The sequence below is a fragment of the Lolium rigidum genome, chromosome 5 (genome assembly GCF_022539505.1).
Source record: "Lolium rigidum isolate FL_2022 chromosome 5, APGP_CSIRO_Lrig_0.1, whole genome shotgun sequence".
NCBI classification, from domain to species: Eukaryota; Viridiplantae; Streptophyta; class Magnoliopsida; order Poales; family Poaceae; genus Lolium; species Lolium rigidum.
Window position 1 is genome coordinate 265,429,519 of NC_061512.1, and position 23,620 is coordinate 265,453,138.

The following is a 23,620-nucleotide window of genomic DNA, read 5'->3' on the forward strand; positions in this document are numbered from 1 at the left end:
GGCTTTTCTAGCTGCAAAGACTGCAAAATAGTAGGTCTTATAATTTGGGAGCATTAATAGCTTATAGACTTGCTACTAACCGTGAGAAAGGTGGAATGTGTGGCGGCCTCATCGCTTCCCGTTTACTAGCTTTTCATAATGTAGAACCTCATCATTTTGATATTCCGTTCCCCATAGAAAGACTTGACATAGCCTCTATGATTAAACATGAATTTGTTTCATATTCCTCCAACTTGGGTAACCTGTATTATAAGATGATATTTTATAAGAAAGTTTGGAGAATAACTAAGAAAACCGAGAAACTAGTAAGATTGCTCGCGCTGTTTTGTCTAACCTTGATTCCAGGGGAGATTGGTCAGTCACAGAAGGTGCACTAGATGCACATATAGAGAGAGGAGGCCAACATGCAAGAGACGACATAGAGGTCGAGGAGCACCTCGACTCATCATCCGATGCAGCAAGTTCCTCGCGCCAACATGATGGATATGCGGAGCCTCCACGCTTTTCTTCTGCGCGGGAGCTTTATTATGACTATTCCACATATGATCCACCGGCGTGGAACCCAGACCCTCGATGGGGTTGAACTCCACTTAGGCCAAAAGCCTAAGCTTGGGGGGAGGTATACCGGCATCACTCATTCTTTGCATATTATGATTGCTGGATACTTGTGTATACTTGTTTAGTCTCTTTGAGTGGTTTTCTAATAAGAGGAAGATGATATTTGGGGAAGCGCTGCCTGAAAACAGATTCTGGGCTGTTACCGTAAAAATTCGTGTGCCCAGCCAGAACAGTATTTTGAGTTGAAAATTTTTGTGCATGTTCCCCAGGTTGTTATCTAACTTTCATTAGTTGAACACTTTTTGAACTGAGCAACGTAAGATTTTTGTAAAAATCGATTTCTGTACTGTTGTCAGGTTTTGGCAGATTTCTGCCATCTCGTTTTTCTCGTGTTTCTTTTAGTTTGTTATTTCTTGTTTTTGCTTTGTTTCCTTTCCAAAACACAAAAAGACCAAAAATATTTCTGTTGTTTCTCTTCACCATTTGTTTGCTTTGGTTTCTTGCATTTGTTTCACTTTATTTGCTATTGCTAGTTTGCTATAAGAAAACCCAAAAAGATTTTGCTTTGATTGCTTGTTTCCTCTTGTTCTTATTTGCAATTTGAAAACACCAAAAATATTTGCTGTTCTTCTTTGGTTTGTAAAGTTCTTTATGAGTTCAATGGTCTTCGGTGGCTGGAGCGTGGTTTTCATTTCATATTATCCAAGCTGCACAAGTGAAAAGGCAATAATGACGATCTACGACAATCCGATTGTGGTGAGAGGCTGGTATGAACTCTATTTGTTTTCATTTTTGTACATATACTCATCCATGTGAGCATGCTTAGTTGGTTCATGTGAGGTATATGTTATTTGAGAAAGTCTAGTAGTTTATGATCTCTCATGTTTAGCTCCAATCTATTAATATGAGTAGCATGTCATGGATGTTTGCTTGCATTGTTTTATTCATAAGTAAGTATGGCATTGTGGTATCCTCCTCTGAATAATTCATTTATATCGACTTGGCACATGCTCACGCATGCATATGACTGAACAAAAGTCAATTAAGCCTCAATGATTTACATTGCTTCGGAGTTCTTGTATCACTTTTATGCCTCAGTTAATTTATTTTGCCGCAAGCATGATTATGACAAGTCATCGCTCTCTTGATTTGTCGCTCCCTAGTCTTTTTGCTAGCCTTCACTTGTACCGAGCGGGAACGCTGCTCGTGCCTCCAAACACATGAAAACCAAGTTATTCCAGAGTGTCCACCATAAATACCTATGCATGGCATTTCAAACCATTCCAAGTAAATTCTCATGCGCTACCTTTAAAACCTTCAAAATGCTTCTTAATTTGTGTTAATGTTTCATAGCTCATGAGGAAGTATGTGGTGTTTAGCTTTCAACCTTGTCATTTACTTTTGACGGACTCTCATATGGAATAGTGGCACATCCGCTTATCCAATAATTTTGCAAAAAGAGCTGGCAATGGGATTCCCAGTCCCGAATTAATTAAACTTAAATAGACACTCCTCCATGGTTTGTGATTGTTGGACGGCACCCGAAGGATTCGGTTAGCCATGGCTTGTGTAAGAAAAGGTTGGGGGGAGTGTCATCATCATAATAAAACTAAAATAAAAAGGCACTCCTTCATGGTATGAGATTGTTGGCAGGCACCCGAGGATTCGGTTAGCCATGGTTTGTGCAAGAAAGGTTGGAAGGAGTGCCACATAAATATGCAATAATTCATGGGAGCCGCTCTTGAAAGTCCGGTTGGCGAGGTAGTTGGTGTACCCATTACCATTCGTTGACAACAACAAACACCTCTCAAAATAATTTTACTCCCGATTTATAAAAATGAAAAGCTCTAGCGCATGTTAATCCCCTCGCTTCCCTCTGCGAAGGGTCAATCTTTTACTTTTATGTTGTGTCTCCATTATTTCTTCGAGTACTTTCTTGAGAGCACAACTGTCATTCTTAGTATAATATGCTTGTCTCAAAATATGATTGATTGTGGTATAACTTTGATGCTTTTATCTTTGACAATCACTACTTCTAGTCTTTCTATGAACTTCAAAGGGGCCCGGGCGTTTATGTTTTGCCAATCAAATACAGGCAAGCGAGATACCACTTTATCATGCTCTCTTATGAACATTGCAATCTTGCTTATATACATGATTCATGATGCTTATTATTAATTGTTGGTACCTCTCCATGATTGACATAGTCGTTAGATGATCTTATTTGCATGTGTCTCATCATGAACTCGCTTAAGTATTAGCCATAGCATGAGAATATATACATCATATGAGCAAATGTGTTCGTGAAAGTTCTTTTATCGCTCAGCTTGTTAACTCGAATTGCTTGAGGACAAGCAATAAGCTAAGCTTGGGGGGAGTTGATACGTCCAAAACGTATCTACTTTCCCGAACACTTTTGCTATTGTTTGGCCTCTAATTTGTGTATTTTGGATGCAACTAACACGGACTAACGCCGTTTTCAGCAGAACTGCTCCGGTGTCTCGTTTTTGTGCAGTAAATCCAACTTTCGGGAAAAACCTCGGAATTTATGCGAAGGCCCTATTTTCCCAGGAAACTAAAGGAGCCGGAAGGGCAATTGAAGTGGAGGCCCGAGGGCCCCACACCACCAGGCGGCGCGGCCCGGGGGCCCGCGCGGCCAGGTGGTGTGGCCCCTCGGCCGGCCTCCGACGCCCTCCTTCGGACTACTTATTCGCCTCGACCTAAAAACGCCCGGAGAGAAGTCGAAGTCGCCGTAAACCCTCCGGAACGCCGCCACATCGCGAAACTCCGTCGCGGGAGCCGAAGTCTCCGTTCGGCACTCCGCCGGGACGGGGAATTGGAGGAGATCATCACCGCCATCACCGCCAACGCCTCTCCATCAACCAGCAATGTTTCCCCCATCCATGTGTGAGTAATTCCCCCGCTCGTAGGCCGAAGGGGATGGTAGGGATTGGATGAGATTGGTCATGTAATAGCATAAGATTGTTAGGGCATAGTGCCTAGTGTCCGTAGATGGTACTTTTATGATATTGTTGCAACTTGTTATGCTTAATGCTTGTCACTAGGGCCCGAGTGCCATGATCTCGGATCCGAACATGTTATTGTTTCATCATGATATTCATTGTTTATGGTCTTACCTATAAGTTGTATACACATGTCGTCGTCCGGAACCAATGGCCCCGAAGTGACGAAATCGGGACAACCGGAGGGAATGGCAGTGATGTGAGGATCACATGTGTTCAAGGAGTGTTAATGCTTTGCTCCGGTACTCTATTAAAAGGAGTACCTTAATATCCAGATAGTTTCCCTTGAGGCCCGGCCGCCACCTGGCTGGTAGGACAAAAGATGTTGTGCAAGTTTCTCATTGCGAGCACGTACGACTATAATTGGAACACATGCCTATTGATTTATTAGTACTTGGACACCGTTTTATTATTATCCGCAAATGCCCCGCTATGATTGTTACATGAGTTTCTCTCATCCATGCAACGCCCGTCATCCGTCCCCGTGCCTACGTATTTTAATCCTCGCCGTTTACTAAAATCACTACCGCTGTCTTTGTTACTCGCTCGTCGTTATTTCACTATCGCTATCGCTATAAAACCGTTACTATCGATAAACTCTTGCGAGCAAGTCCGTTTCCAGTGCAACCGAATTGACAACTCCGTTGTTAAGGCTTCCAAGTATTCTTTGTCTCCCCTTGTGTCGAATCAATAAATTGGGTAATACTTCCCTCGAAGACTGTTGCGATCCCCTATACTTGTGGGTCATCAGTTGCTGCCAGGCCGGTCCGACGAAACGCCTGCCCAGACGCGAGCGGTCACGTGGCATGACGCGCAGCGTCTGCAGAGACGCATCTGAGGCGCATATTTAGGCCTCATTCGCGTCACCGCGACAGCCCGGTCACTATGCGGTGGGCCGCTGGGCCTCGTTCTAGAAGCATTTTTCGACCGCGCGGTCGCAAACTGTTGCTCCACGTCCTTTTCTATATTCCCATTGGAGAAGCCCTGGAAGCATGCCTAGCAGAAGTACAAGACCGCTTTAGAGGAGGAAATATGCGGCGCTAACCGCCGGATCCGACTCTAGCCGATTTCCCAAAGGCTTTAGCGGCGCATAATTTTTCCTTATCGGCCTTCGCGGCCCTCGAATATCATCGCCCGCGGCCGCTCTCCTATAATTTCCCTCATCCACCCACGCCTCCGGCCCTCAGATCCCCCCAGCCCTGCATCGCCACCGCTGGCTGCTCCTTGACCAGTCTGGTGCCTAGAACAGGTCGCCGGCGCCTCCGCGTAGGCTCCCCAACATTCCAACCCTCTCCGCGTAGCTGCTGGTAGCCTATATCGACCGAATTGAGCGCCACAGCCTCGAGAAAATCCGCCGCTGCCGGCCAGAATCCGCTGGGATTTGTTGAGGAACAGACGGATTCACACGGCTCGGTCACTCCGGGATGGCTTTCTTTTCCTCGCGTCGCGGCCAGTCGCCGGATTTAGGGTTGAAGGCCTCATGGGGGCACCGCCATCCCCTCCGGCTCATGTTGCACCGGCTCCAGCTCTAGTACCAGCTACCGCATCACAATCACCTCAGGCGCATGCAACGGCCGTTGCCCCTGCCCCATCTTCACCACCGGATGAAGAAGATGATCCTTGGATACCCCCAAGGTATGTTTTGTTTACCCTTTTTTTGGAAAGAATTTGGTGAAGCTCGGCAGATGAACAAGATGTTTGTTCACTCAAATTTGTAGCAAAAAAAGAAGAGAGAAGGAAAATGGACTGAAGACGAGGATAACGATTTATACTCCGCATGCCATGATCAAACACTCCTTGGAGATATTTCGCAGTCGTGGAAGCAATTTTGGGAAGGGGTTCATGCAAACTTTAACCAAAGAACAAGTGGAGATGGTTGATCCTTGCCATCGATAACAAATAGGTGGTCGACTCTACAATATGAAGAGGTTTCAAGAGAAAGATGACTAGTGGAGGAGGTTCGAGGAAGAACATGTCTAGTGCTATAATTTATATTTCAAAACTTCCAATTTGTTAGGTTTAGATGATGCTATCAATTTGTGTGACTTTATATTCATTAGAATCATTTTAGGTTAATGTTGTTATGTATGAATATGCTCAAATTTGCAAATTATGTTGAAAAATAATTTGCTCCTCTAACGAAAAGTTATGAATTTTGTCTTCAAAATCAGTCAAAAATGCAAAACTTTTTAGTAGTGAGGTGATATGTTCTAGCAAATCGTATCATATAGTAGCTAGCAAAGACACAATCACACGGTGTATTTTGTCAAACAACATAAAATAATAACAGCGTCTTGTAGCAGTTTGTTTTTCCCTAAGGCGTCCTCCTCTACATTATTGGGATCCCAAGACTACTGTAGCTGGTCTTCTGGTCTTCGCCCGGCATGGCCACGGCTGCTGAATCCTCTGCTCCTTGCAGGGAGTGAAGTGAAGAATCAGAGCCAGCGAGCTGGGAAAGGAGCGGAGATGGAAGCTGCTGTTGGCACCGTGGCCGGCAAGATCGCGCCCAAGCTCCTGGATTTCCTGCAGACAAACCACAAGCTGCGGGGCGAGCTGGAGCACGACATCAGGTACATCAAGAGCGAGTTCGTCATGATCTGCGCCGCCATCCTCGAAGACGAGGACCGCCGCCGCTCCTCCGCCGACCACGTGCAGAGGGCCTGGATCGAGATGGTGCGCGGCCTGGCGCGCGACATCGAGGACTGCATCGACCGCTTCACGCGCCGCGTGGCGCTCGAGGCCGGCGCCCCATGGATCCGCCGGAAGCTCCACCGCTTCAAGACATTGAAGGCCCGTGGCAAGTTCGCCGCCGCGATCCGTGATCTTAGGAAGACGTCGGTGGAGGCGTCCAAGCTGAGGGAAAGTTACCAATCCAGCGTTGGCGGCGGATCCAGCGCCCTGGAGCCAGGGCCAGGGCCACCTGCCGCGGAGATGGAGACCAGCCTTTCAGCCGCCGGCCTACCTGTGGCCGCTGTCGGCATGGAAGGGGCCAGGGATGAGCTCATGGAGCTGATCAGGGAAACGCCGCAAGACCAACCGAGGGAGCAGCTCAAGGTGATCTCCCTTGTCGGATTCGGCGGCATAGGCAAGACTCTCCTTGCCAGGCAGGCCTACGACGGCGCAGCTGAGAGCGGATACGACGCGCGGGCTTGGGTTCGCGCCGGGGAGAGAGGCGCAGTCCATGTTCTCAAGGAGATACTCCGGCAACTTCAAAGGGATTCTTCCATCTCCATTGGTGCCCTGGCTGGAAGTACTGGCAGCTACTGCCATCTCGGCAAGCTCCGCACAAGCCTCAGGGAGTGCCTTGGCACCAAGAGGTACGTTGATTAATTGAACGATTGCTGCAATTGCTCTCCTTTAATGAGGCTAGTGAGATTCCAAGTCATCTGAGCTAGTAATAACTTTGAGCGGAGAAATCTAATATTCCACAAGTACATAAATAAGCAGTAAAGTTGGGTGCCGTTGGAAAATCTAAGGGCTCAGCAGATCTTCTCCGACAATGGCATCAAGAAACTTCCTGCGAGTAGATGCTGCCGAATGTTCGCCTTCACTGACTCTATCCTCGTAGCTGGTTCTTGCTTGTTGTTGTTTAGTTATTTCCCCCTGTTTTTGTATTGAATCTCTCCCAGTCTGAGAGTTCAGATTTTGTTCTCTGGTGACACTCGGTTGTATTTTCAATGGAACAGGGGGCTTTGCCCCTTTATGTCTAAAAAAAACAGTGAATATATGTATGTAACAGCTGCCCATATATTTGATTATGTACATAGAAACAAAATTACTCATCACCAAGAAAACTAATTCATGAATTATCAACTGTATCATGCAGTTTATTCTACATTGCCATTGCCATAGGTAAAAAACTGGGAAGACACACACACACACATGTCCAGCTTGGATGAACTGACAATTCCGCCAGCATAGATATGCATCTCTCTACTGTGTGGTCACCTTGGCATAAGACCCTCATACAGGGCTTATTAACAGTGTGTCACAACGACTAGCTGATGATACCATCTCTATGGTATTGTTTCTACAATGACATTGATTCCTATTACAATTCTTTATTTCTTTCCCTTTTTAAGCGGATTCCTATCATAGTGACACATATCGACTTGCTTTGTCTGAAGATCAAATGTCTTGCAACTCATTCTTATCATTTTTCAATCTACCTTTTTATTAGGTACTTCATTGTGATCGATGATGTCCGCACCATATTTTGGCACGATATAAAAGAAGCCTTCCCTGCAGTTTCGGGGGTGAGCAGCAGAGTTATGGTGACGACGGCCATTCAGTCTGTGGCAAATGCTTGCAGCTCTGCTCATGGTCATGTGTACGTGATGAAAACTCTTTCCCAGGAGCACTCAAGACAATTGTTCTTCCAAGAAGCTTCCTTGGAAGATCCACCACTGGCCAGTGATCATAGGCAGCAGCTCGGTACTTCAGAAGCACTGACCAAATGTGATGGTCTACCCCTTGCTCTTGTTACCACAGCTCAGTTCTTGCAAAGTAAAGGTGATCCCAGAAGATGGACAAGTCTGTGCCAAAACATTGGGGAACATCTGGAGACAAAGGAGACCTTAGCAAGAATGAAGCGTGTGCTCGTTGACAGCTACACCAGCCTTGGTAGCCAAGATGTCAAGACATGCTTGTTATACATGGGTATTTACCCAGGTGGCCATCCAATCAGGAGAGGAAGCCTGATAAGGAGATGGTTAGCAGAAGGGTTAATCAAAGATGACCACAGACGCAGTGCTGTAAGTGTCGCTGTTGACAATTTCGACGAGCTGGTCGACCGGAGTATCATTCGGCCTATTGATACCAGCAACAGCAGCAGCACAGAGGTGAAGGCATGCCAAACTCACGGCATGATGATCGAATTCATCCTTCACAAGTCTACATGTGAGAACTTTGTTACCTTGTTATATGATAAGGCCCCCCTACATAGTAATATCCGTTGGCTTTCTGTGCATCGTAAAAGCGCTGAACGGGCCAGAATGAATCCAAAGGAATTACGTCTGGTCCGGTCTCTGACAATCTTTGGTAAGGCGCACAAATCTTTGTTGGATTTTTCCAAGTATGAACTGCTGCGGGTTTTGGATCTGGAAGAATGCGGCAACCACTTGGAAGACAAGCATCTTAAGGAGATATGCAGGAAACTGTTGTTGCTCAGGTACCTAAGCCTCAGGGGCGCTGCTACAATTACAGTGTGTCCCAAAGAGATCAAGAAACTTCGATATTTGGAGACACTTGATGTAAGAAGAACCAAGATAGATATTCTTCCCAAAGAAGTCATGGAGCTTCCATGTTTAGTTCATCTGTTTGGAAGGTTCAAGCTCGAAGATGTAAGATGGAGAATGGGTAAGCTACAGACTTCATTGTCAGAAAAGAGTAAATTGGAGACGGTATCAGGGTTTATTGTGGACAAGAGCCAAGAATTCCTGCAGCTGATGGATAAAATGGAGCACCTCACAAGGGTAAAAATATGGTGTGAGTCTACAGCTGGCACCAGCAGCAACTTAAGTCGCCTCTCAGAGGCCATCAAGGGGTTCATCAAGAGAGGCACCGATTTGAAAGGTTCACGTTCCCTCTCGCTGAATTTCAATGGACAGCCTCAAGACTTGATGAATTTCTCCCTGGAAATGGATGACTATTACTATCTTAGCTCCCTCAAGCTACACAACATATGCAGCCTGCCTCTGTTTGTTACCATGCTGGGTGGTCTCACTAAGCTGTGTCTTTCATCCCCTGATCACAAACTATGTGAGGATATTTTTGCATCACTGGACAGAGTGTGCGGCTTGGAGTGCGTGAAGCTGATTTCAACTCAACTCAACAAGCTTGTCATCAGACAAGGTGCACTCGCAAGCCTGCGATGCCTATGCATTGTGGTGGAAGTCATGACTGAGTTAAAAATCCAAGAGGGAGCTCTGCCACGCCTTGAGTCTCTCCGGCTGCTATGTAAGGATCTAAATGGTTTTTGCGGCACGACGATCCTGTCCCTGGAACGTCTTAAGGAGGTGGCGCTCCATGATGGAGTGAGCAACGAAACAAAACACAAATGGAAAGAAGCAGCAAAGAACCATCCCAAGCGTCCAAAGCTCTTGTTTGTCAAGACGAAATTGATAGGGAGTGAGCCTGTTGTGGAAACCCCTGCGGCACCAGTTACTTGCACGGCGTTATCAGTGAAGCTCGATGCCATTTGTACTGGACAGAGAGAATGTCCTGGTAAGTGCCATGCACCTTTTTTTTAAATTGCTACTTTGGCTATGCGTACTCCCTGTTCATCTAGCATGTGACATTTTAATTGTGCAGTACAAGTTTTTACTTCAGAGATGGTAGATGGTGTGCTCTGCTCTGACAGTAAAGAGAATGGTGATAGTCAACGTGACGGTGATGGGAAAGAGGATATGGATAACATTGATGGCCTAGAGAATACTTCTAGGAAAGATGGTCTGAGCACTCAGGTGATTGATGATCAGTTGATAGAAGATGGCACTCAGTCTACTGATCCAAATCTGGCACAGAATAGCGACAACGGTGGAGGTAATGCTAGAGCCAAGAAAGTATTCGACAAGGATGCAGTGGTGGATGGGCATATAAGAAAGAGTTGTACTTTTGGTGAAGGCAACTCGATGGAGAGGCTCTTGATTGGGTGAAGGGCAAGAATCTGGAGGATGTCCGAGATAATTTACACATTCCAACTATCTTAAATTCTTATGCTTCTCTTAGTGATATACCTAGTAGAGTGTGGCCTCTCTCAACTCTCGATCTCACTCACGAGCAATAGCAGATGAACAATATAGAGACAACTGACGAGAGGATTTGTGCTGTGTAAAACCTACATCTTTTCTGGGTTCTGTTCTCCTTTTATTAGCTGAGATCAATCGTGTTCTAACACACGATGCCCACAAACGGACGTGCCATCCCACGTCCCAGGCGATCGGGGTACAACGCAATGATCGGGTCAAAGCAAACAAACTATAACTCTATCTGATCCTAGGAAATAGCTGATGACTAGCTAAACCCCGACAGAGTCCTAAACCTGATGACACTGACAGTTTATTCAGACAAACACTTGAGATTAACTAACGTAGAGTTTGGGTGAAGTTCTTGACATAAGTAAGTTAGAGTATTGAGATGGTATTTTCCAGCAAAATTTTGCAGATAAATATACAGGTTGGTGCTCCTTAGCTCAGTGTAAGTCTAGAACTTCTCAATCTTATTTCTGGCATGGCCTCATGAAGGCGAAGGATGTTTTTGTTTAAATTATGTAGGAAAATAGTTGCTAATGGTAATTGAAACCTTCAGCCAAAACATCTCTGTGGCTTAGGCTGAGGCCTTGGTTGTCTTCAGTTTAGGGCGAGATGCCTGCTATGTAGCAGCAGCTACATGAGCTATTTCCTCTAGTGTCTTTGTCTGGGGAACCTGACAGATGTAAGTAGCTACTTGATAAATCATGAGCTTCTCTGTGCATGTGTTGTATATCGCCCTCAAAGCTCAAAAGGTTAGGTGGCCCTTGAAAAAGCTTCCGTTTGTCGGAACTGTAAATTACGGGGGTGGGAACTCTGTTTATTCCTGTTGTCTGGAAGTTCAACGTTTCTCCGAAAATTCATATATTTCTGTGGCCGTTTGCCCAAAACAAGGTGCTGACAAGAGGTACATGAAAAAAATCACTGAACTGTGTTCATCATAGTTTATCTAGAGCCAGCATTCCATTTATTATTTTTCGCAAAAAAATATTCCATTTATTATTTGAGTGTGGTTGCCAGAAACACATGACTGAAGTTACAAGTTTGTTGACTTGATGTCCTTAGCCCAACATTGGGCCAATAACACCAGACTTGCTGTGATTAACACTGTTTGTCTGCAGTCTGGTGGGAGCCGTGAAATTGCCAGAGTGACTTCATTTTGACAAGGGCATTTCGCAGAATATGGGCAATGGAAACTTTTCATTCCAGGGAGCCGGGCTGATCAACAAGTGGTCATATCAGATCCGTGGAGACGCCGTGATGATGTTACATTGGTGTAAACGTGCAATTTGAGAAGATACATCAAATACAGCCCCCACCCACAAGAGCCAGATGTATCTGTTTCTGCGTGGCTTCAGGTATTCCTTGAGTTCAGATGGGAGGTCATTCTTTGGATCGAAAAAAATAGATGGCTCAAATTCAATTTAAGGTACTGTAAAAGAGCTTCCGAATTTTAATCTGGAGCGAATACTCTCTTTCATGTACTGTATTTCCGAGACAGCTTCTCATGTGATGTTCGTGCGGTTCCGTTTTGAATGAAATGGGACCAGGGAGATGTTCCTCGCTCTTCCAATGATCTGTGTAGTTGGGTTCTTTGATCTGTGTAGTTGGATTCTGAAGTTTACCTGATGTATGTTAAGAAATTCCATGGCTGTTGGAGTAGTTGCTTTAGAGTATTCTTCCAACTGTTTTGTTTTGTCTATGCTGGATTCTTGTGTGCTCTTGTTGGGCTGCCACGTATGATGATTTCCTACAAGATTTTTGAACACTGTATTTTCAAACATTCAGAATAGGATAATTACTTGTGTTCCTATTTTTTTTATCAATCTTCGACAGAAAAGAGTAAAAGACCGAACTTGATGTTCGAAAGTAACATGCTATGGTTGAAAGTGATGTTGAAGATCATCAGCATGCAGTCAAAACCATCAAAACGTTGTGGACTCTAAATTACAAACTAACAAAAATAATAACAGCTAGCAACTGGAAAGCCAGATGATTCATCTGCGACCTTCACTTGAATTCACTCGTATCTCATGTTTTTTTTACCAATGTTCGCATGAACTTCAGACATCAGAATATGCCCAAAGCAAGATGTTTCTGCAACCACTAGATAGCACGGTAGTGTCTGCATGGTGCATGAAAGCCAGCCCCTTTAGCTGCGCCCACAGCGATTTTTGAGCCGCGTCAACAATAGTACCGAAATGATCTGCAGCCCTGTTAGTAACTTTAATGATCGATCAAAACAGGAAGGTGACCCAAATCAAGCTGGTCAGTCTTTGAAAAGATAGTTTTTTGAGGTTTGACCTTGGGCATGTCCTCGTGGATGAGCATCTCTGCTTGAATTGAAATCCATATCACTACACAGAATCAAATCAGCTTAATTAAAGAGTCCGAGTCGAATTGAATCCAAGGAGGGCATATTTCCTTATCTTTACGAGCATTAGTAATACCTTTATCAGCTGGTATCTCTAATCTCTTCCTCCAGAATCTCATCTGGTTGTTGTTTCTGCTCTGTGCTTTTGTCACCACAGAAACTATCCACCAACTGCACGTTTATTGTAGGATTGTTCAGATGATTGCTCAGAACGGTCCTCAACGCAGAGACTGCATCAGCATTAGGAACTACACCCCCAATTTTTGCAGAGATCTCTTTAAGGCCTGGCATATGCTCGATGCTAATAAAAGTAGTACCATGTTGACTTTGGTCCATTTGGGGGATGTCATTTAAAACTAGTTTGAGCTTCCAGAGACTCGGGATAGCATCCGCCTTGAATTCTACCGAGGCAATACCACTCATGAACCTCAACTTGAAGTATTTGAGAACTGAGAACCCAGCCCTGTCAAAGATGATCTTGTCAATGGGCGTCGTCTCCACATTGAGCGACAGAGCAGTGAGGGCAGGCAATCCTCTTAGGATATCAACACAATATATCCGCAGTACCCTCACTGCAATCTTCAAAATGCATAGGTTGCCAAGTTCCCCAACCCACGTAGGAATTCGTGAGAATATGATGCCACTGTGCGGTGACAACTCAAATCTCTGGAGAAGGGGGGGAAGTGACATGTCATCCCAGTGGATGGTTGTTTTTGAAGCACCACCAACCACAATATTTTTAACCGAGGAGCCATGAGACACTACTACAGTTTTTAGGTTGCCATGTCCTCCAAGTAAAGAACCCAAAGCTTCAATGCTTCTATCCGGATGTTCGGAAGAAGGTGGTGTATAAGATGAAGAGGAGGAGGTGAGATGAAGATACTGCAGGTTGTTCAACTTGCCAAGGCTCTTCATACTGATGTCTAGCAAGTTTCTCTCAACACGAAGGTTGAGGTGCAACAAGCGTTGGAGATGGATATCCCATGGAACACAAGCGAGTCGTGCATCCATAATATCCAGTGTCTCCAAAAATTGTAGCCCATGGTCTGGCAGTTCTATGCTGACATCACATGCAATCTTCAAATATCTCAGTCGAAGCAGTTCTGAAATCCCAGTGAGGTCTACAGTGTCGCCATCACCACCTCTATGACCACATAGCTGTAGGTTTAGAACACGAAGAAGCTTGAAGTCTGCAATACAAGGCATACACTCAAACAATCCAAAAAATCTGAGTGACCGAACTTGTGACTTTCTGATGTTTGTTGGTGTCTGGGCATATCTTGCATCGCCAAAGAGGAGAGATAGTCGACGAACCTTGTAAGAAAGTGACACATTCTTCCGACTATAGTCTATTGCAACAATGAAATTCTCTTCAGAAGACTTTTGCGCAATAAGATCATGTACTGCATCGTGAACTGCAAAGGAAACCACCTCATCAATGTAGTTGATACATATAGGCTGGATGAATCTTCTACCAATAAGTTGATCCAGATAGCCTCCTGCAATTTTCTCAACGTCTTGTCCTTCTGTTGTGTCGATAAAACCTTCAGCTACCCATTGCTTCACCATATCATCCTTGCAGAATGTGTGTCCCTCTGAATACATAACCAGATACATCAAGCATGTCTTCAAATAATGAGGAAGATTATTGAAACTCAGATTCAGTACTTGTCTCGTTATGTCTGAAGTAGAATGTGACCAAAAACAAGAGCTTAAAAAATGATGTATGTATGTCAATAGATCAGTTGGTATGACAGGCTGGCTTGCTATAAGGCTAGCTATGCTGATTATTGCTAGTGGCAAACCACCACATAATTCAACAATTTCGTTTAGAACCTCTCTGAACTGCTGAGAACAATAACTTTCAGAGCCACAGAGTCTTTTAAAGAAAATCTTTCTGGAGTACTCATTATCTAGGGGTTTCATCTCGAAAACATGCTCTGACTGATAACAGCAACATGTTAATGCAACACCTTCAATCTGTGAGGTTATTATTATTCTGCTACCATGACTACCCTTTGGAAGAGCATGACTAATAATATCCCATACTGATGCAGTCCATACATCATCAATAATAATTAAATACCTGCATGTCAATAATTAACACATATTAGGATTGAGGGTCGAACATGGGAGTTTTTATTTTATTTTGTATGAAGAAAAACAGTACTACCTTTTGTCTTGGAGACATTTCCTGATACTGTCAATTAGGTCAATCTCCTTACAATCATGTGAGGGATGCCGCCGCTGGACTTGTGAGAGCATGCCACAGAAAATTCTCTTCATGTCAGGCTTTTTGGCCACCCGAATGAAAGCTCGACAATCATACTGGCTCGCAAATTTGTTGTACAATACTCGAGCAAGTGTAGTTTTACCAAGGCAAGCAGATCCAAGAACACATAGCACCTTGAGCTGCTGGTCTGCATCGTTAGCCAGTGAGTAAATAAATTCATTCATCCTTCCATTGATTACTATGTCAGCAGTTTCTTCATACGACGTTGGAAGCATAGGGCCAACAGACACAAATCTACGCCTCAAGGTGCTCTTGATGTTGGAATCTGATAAAACATACGCCTCATGCCGTTTAATAGCCTCCTGGACATAAACCCTGAATTCTGATAACGTTGCCTCAATCTGCTGCTGCCACTTGAGCCTCTTGGGGGTCTTGACATGGCTGGCCAATTTGTGGTGGGATCTGGGGGTATTGATGTCGCTGGTGACAAGGGAGGGACCTGCAGACGACACATAGAAGCTGTCGATGTAATCATCCATGTCGTAAGACAGGTCGCGTGCCTCATTCATCCAGGACTTGGCAATTGGGGGTGGGTCCTCCACCTCTGAAAGTTCATCAAGGTAGGAGCTTAATTCTTCAACATCATCTTTCAGGTGGCACATCCCATCCTTCACCCTCTTGGAGCATCCTTGAGGAGGAACCAGCAGCATCATGTCCAGCTTCCCAAGAAGGGGTCTCATGGCCCCCAACAAAGCACTCATCGGACCTGCTGTCTCCTTGACTTGGCATCTGCCTTGGATCGAAACATCTAAGCACACACAAAAAAAGGTATAGTTAATTACAAATGCTGCTGCATTTACACATATCACCTGTACAAGAATTCAACCTTCCACTGTGTGATGTTGGCATATGTATCAAGGAGACTAAGTATATATTTTTGGGTTTTGAGATGTTGGAATACGTCACCCTGCAATTGGATTCGGAGAAGATTTATTTCATCATATTATGTTCTTAACAAAACAACAAAGCTAAATCAATATAAATGTATTTTAACATTGTCTGACAACCCACTTGGAAAGCAGTATCTTCGGAGGAACTTAACTTCAGGTTCAGCTCAATACCCTAAAAAGAATAGAACCAAGAAATACTTAAGACTGAGCTTACCATCAACATATGCACTGACATCAGATGTTCGAGAAGGACCAACAATACCAAATGCAACTGAAACTCTTGTAGGAACTTGCATGGTGGAATCTCCAGGAGGGTCATTTGAAGAGGATGACTGCCAAAGTTGGGAGGAGAATTAACAAGCTTTCATAATCCAGAGAAATTTAGATAACCAACACCGACCATGTACGTAGCAGGCAGCACACTAATATGGCATGACAAACCACTGCTCGATATAAATGAATATACTTACATACCTCATAGTTGTATCTGATTATTTTAAGGGTGGGATTGTTGGGGTGCATTTCTGCCGTATGCCACAGCGCTGCTTCTGCTCCCGCCACCTCTTCAGCACTGGAACCCTTGCAGTCAAGCAAGTATGTGACATCCTCGAGCAATGGCATCTTACCCGGCACCAAACCAATGTCCATTCCCACTCTGGCACAACATTCCAACTTACAAAGCATGGGCAGCGCTCCCTCTTCACATATAATAGATATACCAATAGCCTTCAGACTTGCCAACTTCTGGAACTCACCGCTACCAACAGTATACGACAACGCTGCACTGAGTCCGTATGATTTGAGCTCAATCTTTATGCAGAGACAGACAAGCTCGGATAGCCTTCCGAGGATTTGTAGATCCCGCACTTCTACCACCTTCACTTGGAAAGACAAGAAGGTGAGGTGCGGAACATGCACGGGATCCATCCACAACGGACGCCTGGGTAAAGTTATGCCACACAACAACAGCCTATGGAGTTGTAAAGGGGGAGCCCACTTTTCCCATCCTCCTTCATCTTGAAGTGACTCATCCTGTTCAGATGTGATCTGGAGAGTTTGGATTCTACGCAGGTGGCACAAAGAATCCACCAGAGCCATGTATGCTTCCTCGTCTATTTCATTAAAATGGATGTCGAGAATCCTCATCTTTGTCAGCTTCCCCAATTCCGTGAAGAAGTTTGGGGACTTGTCCACTGAATGTAGCCTCAGCTCTTCTAGAGAGGTCAACTTCCCTACCCCGCCAATCATCCTTGTACTCTGGCTGGCGCACAGGCACATCAGGTTGGTTAGCTCACCAGCGGACACTGGTAATTCTTCTATATCACTTCCCCTTACGTCCAATGTCTGCAGAAATTTGAGATCACGTCCTATTTCTCTTGGGAACTCAATAACATTTGTGTCCACCAGTCCTAGGTACCTCAGCTCAACCAGCTTTCCGAGATGCTTAAGACTACAACCTTCCAAAAATTCACATTTCTCTAGTACTAGCACACGTAATACTTTAAAGTTTGTCAAAATTAGAGGCTTCTTACTACAATCATGGCACATGATGGCAATAAATGACCTCATGTGTTCCACTTTCATGCTATAGTTGTGCTTCATACTTCTTTTGTGGAGTGCTAATCTATAACATGAACCTTCCCATGAACGTCCCCACTCCTGCTCCACATCTCGTATTGCGACAAAGTTTACTTCCCTTGAGATGACATTGATGAAATCCATTACCATATTGTCAACATGGCAACCCCCTAGGGTGTTTACATGATTGGGTTCTATCCACTGGATCATGCTTCTGTTCACTAGTATGTTGAAATAGATCTCTCCTAGTTCAAACGACCCTCTTACTCCTTGTCTATCAGGGACAAAACCTTCAGAAACCCACCTCCAGATCAAGGAATTTTTTTCAACCAAGTAATCTCTTGGAAACACGTTCATGTACAACAAACAGATCTTTAGACAAGAAGGTAGATCATAATAACTAAAACGCAATATCTTTCTTGTGCTCTCAAAAATATCATCGTCGTCATGCCCAAAATCAATGGCATCATACACCTTAGACCAATCCTCACTTCGTTTGCCAACAAGCAAGCTAGCTATTGTAATGATAGCAAATGGCACACCCCCACATTTCTTTAAAAATTTATGGATCACTTCATCTGTACTTGCACTTTCACAATTAGATGTTCTTGTACCGAACAGTTGTTTGGAGTTAGCATAGGAAAGTGGTCTTATGCGGTGAACATCACCAACACGATGCAGACGAGTAGTTATGATTATTCTGCTTCCAGGGTTACTACTCCTCAATGCATGTTCAATCATTTCCCATGTTGATATCTCCCACAAGTCATCTATAACAAGCAAGTACCTATTAGCACGAGAAGGCAGAAGGCATAATTAGTAAATCTATCGGCACAGTATACACTAAAACATTGCACATATATTACCCTCCAGAAAAAAATGCATGATTTATAGTAATCGAAGATACTACTCCCTCCGGTTCATATTAATTGACTCTAATATGGATGTATCTAGAACTAAAATGTGTATAGATACATCCATATTGAAGTCAATTAATATGAATCGGAGGGAGTAGTAAAACTTGCTGGAGGGATTTACCAATTAGGATGTAACGAAAAAACAAAAAAGGAGCAAGGAAAGCTTAGCATGAAACACGAAAATGCGGGATTTATATTCACGAAGATAGCTGTACAGATTTGGCACCACATCCACAATAAAATGAAGGTGCACATTTGAGTGTCAATTTCCAATTATTACTATAAGAAGTCGTTTGGAAGCCAGGCTTTCATTTCGTTTGTAGCATTTTGAAATGAATACATGTATTCATTTCATTTACATTGTAATTCCAGAAATGGGCACTTGTTTGGTTGCCACAGGAATTGCAAATGACAGCAGAATTTAATATTAAATTTGTAAATAGCTTCCATAGAGAAACACAAATGACAGGTTTCAGCTTGGAATTGTGTTTACCCATGGCATCATTTTGTTGGATTTCCTAAATGAAATGACGGCCCAATTCTGTGGCAACCAAACAGCCCACACCTATGGAATTCCAAAATAAATTCCAGGATTTCAGGCCCAAATGATGGATACCAAACGACTTCTTAAAGATATCTCAAGCTTTAGAAGTATTTGTTGAAATGAATCTTTTGTAACCATTTTCACATGGCTAGCCTCCGTGTATACTTCTGGAAGTGTAGTTCTGTTGAGAAAGTTCACTGGCCAAGTAGCCAGCGAAAATCATTAACTGCGATTGACTAGCAAATACAATTACAATTATATAATAAAGTACTAAAGTAGCCCGCCGGTATAGTTAACACACAAGCGCATGGTAGGTGAGTGCATACCTTCTGCCTGCAATGAATTCTGTTAGCTCGTCGGAGAGCTCCCTTACATCCATTTTTGATGAGGCGATGTCCATAGACCTTTTGTTGCAAAGTTCATGGATGATGTCTCTGAGAACTTTCCTCGTGTATGGACTCCTACCCACTCGAACAAAACCTCCACAATCAAATTTCTTGTTAAGCTTAGCATACACTGCTTTAGCAAGAGTTGTCTTGCCTAATCCTCCACCTCCAACAATGGAGAGAACCTTTGGCTTTCTCTCGGACACGTTATCGCCCTCAGACAACATATTGGTCAGCTCGTCGATTGCCTCCTCAATCCCAACAGGTATAAGCACCTTGTTGTGCTTAGCCAGGAAACAAGGGTCGGCCGTTGCGACAAGATTAGCAATGGTATCTTCACAAGGGTGAACCACAGTTGTGGCAAGATCAGCAACAATATCTTGGATCTTGTAGCGGTCATAACGGTCCTTCATCTTCATAACTTTGACCAGCATGTCTTTGATGATGTTGGGTATCTCATGGCGACACTTCAACTTGGTAATCTTCTTGCGGGTCCTCTTCAGTAGGTGATTGATGTTACGCTCGGTCGGTTCAACAGCCTGGATGGGCACCATGAAGGCGTCGAGCCTGTCATAGATGTCATAGGAAAGTTGCCTTAATTGGTAAGCCCAATACCTGACAGACCGGTCCACTGGCATGTTGGACACCTTCGCAAGCCCAGCTCTCATGACCAAGAGCTCGTCCATGAGGCACTTGATCTCCTTCTGCACACTTGTCCGCAGGTTATACTCATGGAGCAGCTCTTCCAGCATGGGGACGAGAGTGTCCATCGCCCCCATGCCGTACTCCTCCATCCTCGACTCCCGCATTTCTCTTCTTCCTCCTCTCCCTTAGTTCCTTGCTATCTACTCTCGCTTGCTAGCTAGGTTGCTCGGCTGAGAGAAATTACCCCTTACCCTAAGCTTCCGCCTAAGCCTCCGGCAGCGCCGCCGGCTCCGGCTTGGTCCTCATGGCGGATCTGGACAGGTAAGGCTGGAGGGGAGGGGAGGCGCGCCCCCCGCGAGGAAGGCCCCCCTGGCGCGTGGATTTCCCCTATCTTGGGTAGCCGCCAGAGCGAGAGAGGAGAGGACTGCGGTGGACCAAGCCGAGAGAGCAAGGGACGGGCTAATTAATTCGCCAATGCTTCTTTTTTTAAAACAAAAAAAATCGACTTTCTTTTTGAAAGGCTTCTTTATTGCGAAAACTTGACCGAGCTACATATAGTCCTTTATTTGTAAACACTTAGAATTTACGTTTCAAAGTTTCAAAAAATTCGAATCAAAATTCTGCACATAGCTAATGATGTATGCTCTAATGGTGTAAAATCTTAATATAAACTACTTCATATTCTAGGCTACACAAAGATAACAGATTCTTACCAGAAACTCAATTCGGCTCCCGGGTGCATATGATCTCTCTACCATGAAAACATATTTTAAGTATTAACAAATTTTGACAAAAAAATTTATATGTACATTTCCATAATATATGTGGGTTCATCAAGTTTCACGAAAAAATGATATTTTTTGTAGTCTACGTGGAAAAGAGAAAAATTATCTTGTGACAAGTCTTTGTTTTAGCAGTGAATTTTATCATTTTTACAAACGCCACACGACAAGTCGATTTTTCATGAAACGACTTTGTGAGTGCGTAGCACATGAAGATGTACGTGCGAAATTTTTCATTCAAATTTTTTGACATTTCAAAATATGTCTAACATGCATTTTAAAATAAAGGGAGCATACGCTCCCATGTGCCAAAACATCACTCCCGATTCTTACAAATTTTATAGTGAATACATTTCAAAGACTATAAAATATGTCATATTTTATCAATTTTGTGTACCATAGAATATAAATTATTTTGCATTGAGATTTTACACCACTGTAGCATACATCATCATCTATGTCGAGAATTTTGTTTCAAAAAATTTTGAAATTTTAAAATACAAATTTTGAGTATTTGGAAATAAAGAGTTACGTGTAGCTCGGCCTCCAAAACTCCATACTCTTTCTTTATTGCGACTTCGTTTTGATCTTGTGAAACGAGTGATGTAGGTTGACGACTACCTTTCTTTGTTCTCCTCTGAAAAATATCTCGAATAGATTTCATACGTTACTTTTCGATTGAGAACTAACTTCGTTCTCATTCAGATGAGTTATTGAATTTCGGTTGCAATAGGAGTGGTAACTCATCATGACTAGCATGAATCACGATGCGAATCAAATGGTGCAAGACTTTTTTTTAGGAAAAATGGTGCAAGACTTAATTGAGCACAAAGTTCTCATCTAGCTGAAAACTAGAGCCAGCAAATCCCTTAAAATCTTACTACTTATTCATCAACAAATATAGTGCATCGGCGGTAGGTGATCTCTAAGCGCCACCGTCCACGCCATCTGCTTCCACCCAGGGTCTACGCGGTCATAACCTTGTACACCCAGGGTCGGGTAACTATGTAACTTAGTATAAGAGTAAGTTTAATCGGTTTCAGGAGTACCCATATTTTCATAAAAAAGTTTAGCCATGAACACATTATTGTGCATCTTAAACTCATAGTGCTTGAGCGTGCTGCAATACCATACATACATGATGAGGATGATGGACAAGGCGAATACGAGAAGTATCCAGCCGCCCTGTTCAATCTTCTACACATGACAGTGATCATCGAGTTTATTTCTTGGAGGCTTAGTTTTATTTTAAAAGCATAATCTAATAACTGCCGGGGCACTCTGTTGTCTTACAGCGTGCTCACGCGGCTCGTCCGTCGGATCGTTTTTGGACGTGGTGGATTGAGCGGCGCTACCGTCCAAGGCTGGGACACGGCGATTTCCTCTTCCTCTCCCATTCCGCTGTTCGGTTTCGAAATCCCCATTCCGCTCCTCCGCTCCGCCCGCTCTGCCCCGCAGCCTCCACCGCCCCGGATCTCCACTCGCCGGAGCAGCTCCTCGGCGGCGACTAGTCCTACCGAATCCCCGGCGGGGGGTTCGTGGTAGTACTAGTAGTTTCCTTGGAGTTTCTCCGCGGAGGAGCGGCACGGATTTTTCTCCGCGGTAGGCTGGATTCCCCATCGGAGGCCGGAGTGTTCCTTCGGTGCCGCGGCTCATCAATTCAACGGTTCTCGAGCGGGGCTGAAGTCCGTCGAAGAGGTTTCGAAGCCGATTTTGTGTCGTGATCTCGCGAATCTCCCCTCTAAGTCGTGGTGGACGTGATTTCAGTTCGCGTCGGCAGTACCGCGGCGACCTGTTTGGTGAGTTCTCCATCCTCGATCCATGTTTATTGATTCGGTAGCTCCTCGTATCCGCGGCGAGCATCGGCGACTACGGATCTAGGCACCGTGGTGCTTTTTTGTTGTTGTCTAATGGGGTTGTCTAATTTGGTGTTCGATATGCGTCCATATGCGTCCATATGCGTGTTGCGGAGGTTATGGCTGCCCAAATTTAGTGGTATGGCCGTGCTATTTTGCCGTTGTCACAGACGGGTCATGTAGTCATGTTCAATTTTGGCCTTGCTTTGTTTTCATTGTTCATAGTGTTCATCATGCAATAGTCCTCATTAGTTATGTGTTTGCTGGGCATAATTAGATGATGGGTTAGATGATCACATTCGGATGACTTGTTAGTGTTTCACAGCTTGTTTTCTCTCGTAATGTGTTAGTGTAATTTATGAAGAGTACTTGTTAGAGATTTCCTGTTAGGATGTATATTTTTAATAATAATTACATTCATGGAAGGCATGGATATGAAATAAATACATCCTGGAAGGTGGGCATGGATTTTTTTCTAAGAATTTTCTCTTTATGTAGAACAGTCTATATAGGATGTAAAATTTCAGTAATAATTACATCCCGTGTGGCATGGACATGAAATAAATACATCCTTGAAGGCATGGTCATGGATTTTTCTAAGATTTTTATCTTGATGTAGAACAGTCCATATAGGTTCTATAATTTCAGCAATAAATACATCCTGGGTGGCATGGACATGAAAATAAACACATTCTGGAAGGCATGAACATGGATTTTTTCTAAGATTTTTCTCTTGATGTAGAACAGTCCATATAGGATCTATAATTTCAGCAATAAATACATCCCGGGAACATAGGCATATGTTTCCGTTGGTTCTTAGTTGTTTTTTACTGAATCTGGTCTTCTCTTTCATAGTAATGTGATGTAATTTTTTCTCACCTATTACAATTATTCAGCATATTTTTGTGGTTATTATCTCGCTTGTCGATAGGATCAAATTTTCTAAATCATATCATGGCTTTCATTTCATTTTTAGCATCATGAAGCCATCTCGCACACCTAAGAATCCTGCAAAGGATAAACAC

General features: G+C 43.8%; 2 protein-coding genes across 8 annotated transcripts; one reads left to right on the forward strand and one right to left on the reverse strand.

Annotated features, from left to right (window-relative positions):
- Positions 1-5,914: 5,914 nt before the first annotated feature.
- Positions 5,915-11,908, forward strand: LOC124651345 (disease resistance protein RGA4-like). Its single transcript, XM_047190437.1, has 3 exons — positions 5,915-6,898; positions 7,762-9,806; positions 9,894-11,908. Exons 1-3 carry the CDS (start codon positions 6,048-6,050, stop codon positions 10,235-10,237), a joined length of 3,240 nt encoding a protein of 1,079 aa, XP_047046393.1. The 5' UTR covers positions 5,915-6,047; the 3' UTR covers positions 10,238-11,908.
- Positions 11,909-12,190: 282 nt separating this feature from the next.
- Positions 12,191-20,376, reverse strand: LOC124651344. 7 transcript variants are annotated; one of them, XR_006987381.1, is made up of 7 exons: positions 19,253-20,376; positions 16,362-18,252; positions 16,102-16,219; positions 14,878-15,745; positions 12,781-14,790; positions 12,635-12,687; positions 12,191-12,536 (listed from the first exon to the last, which is right to left on the reverse strand). XR_006987381.1 is itself a non-coding variant. In XM_047190436.1 (5 exons), the coding sequence occupies exons 1-5, from the start codon at positions 20,119-20,121 to the stop codon at positions 12,786-12,788; spliced, it is 5,751 nt and encodes a 1,916-aa protein (XP_047046392.1). In that variant the 5' UTR covers positions 20,122-20,376; the 3' UTR covers positions 12,191-12,785. The 7 variants fall into 7 exon arrangements, 1 of the variants encoding a protein (XP_047046392.1); XR_006987383.1 differs by having other exon boundaries at positions 12,191-12,544; XR_006987380.1 differs by having other exon boundaries at positions 12,635-14,790.
- Between the last annotated feature and the right edge of the window lie 3,244 nt (positions 20,377-23,620).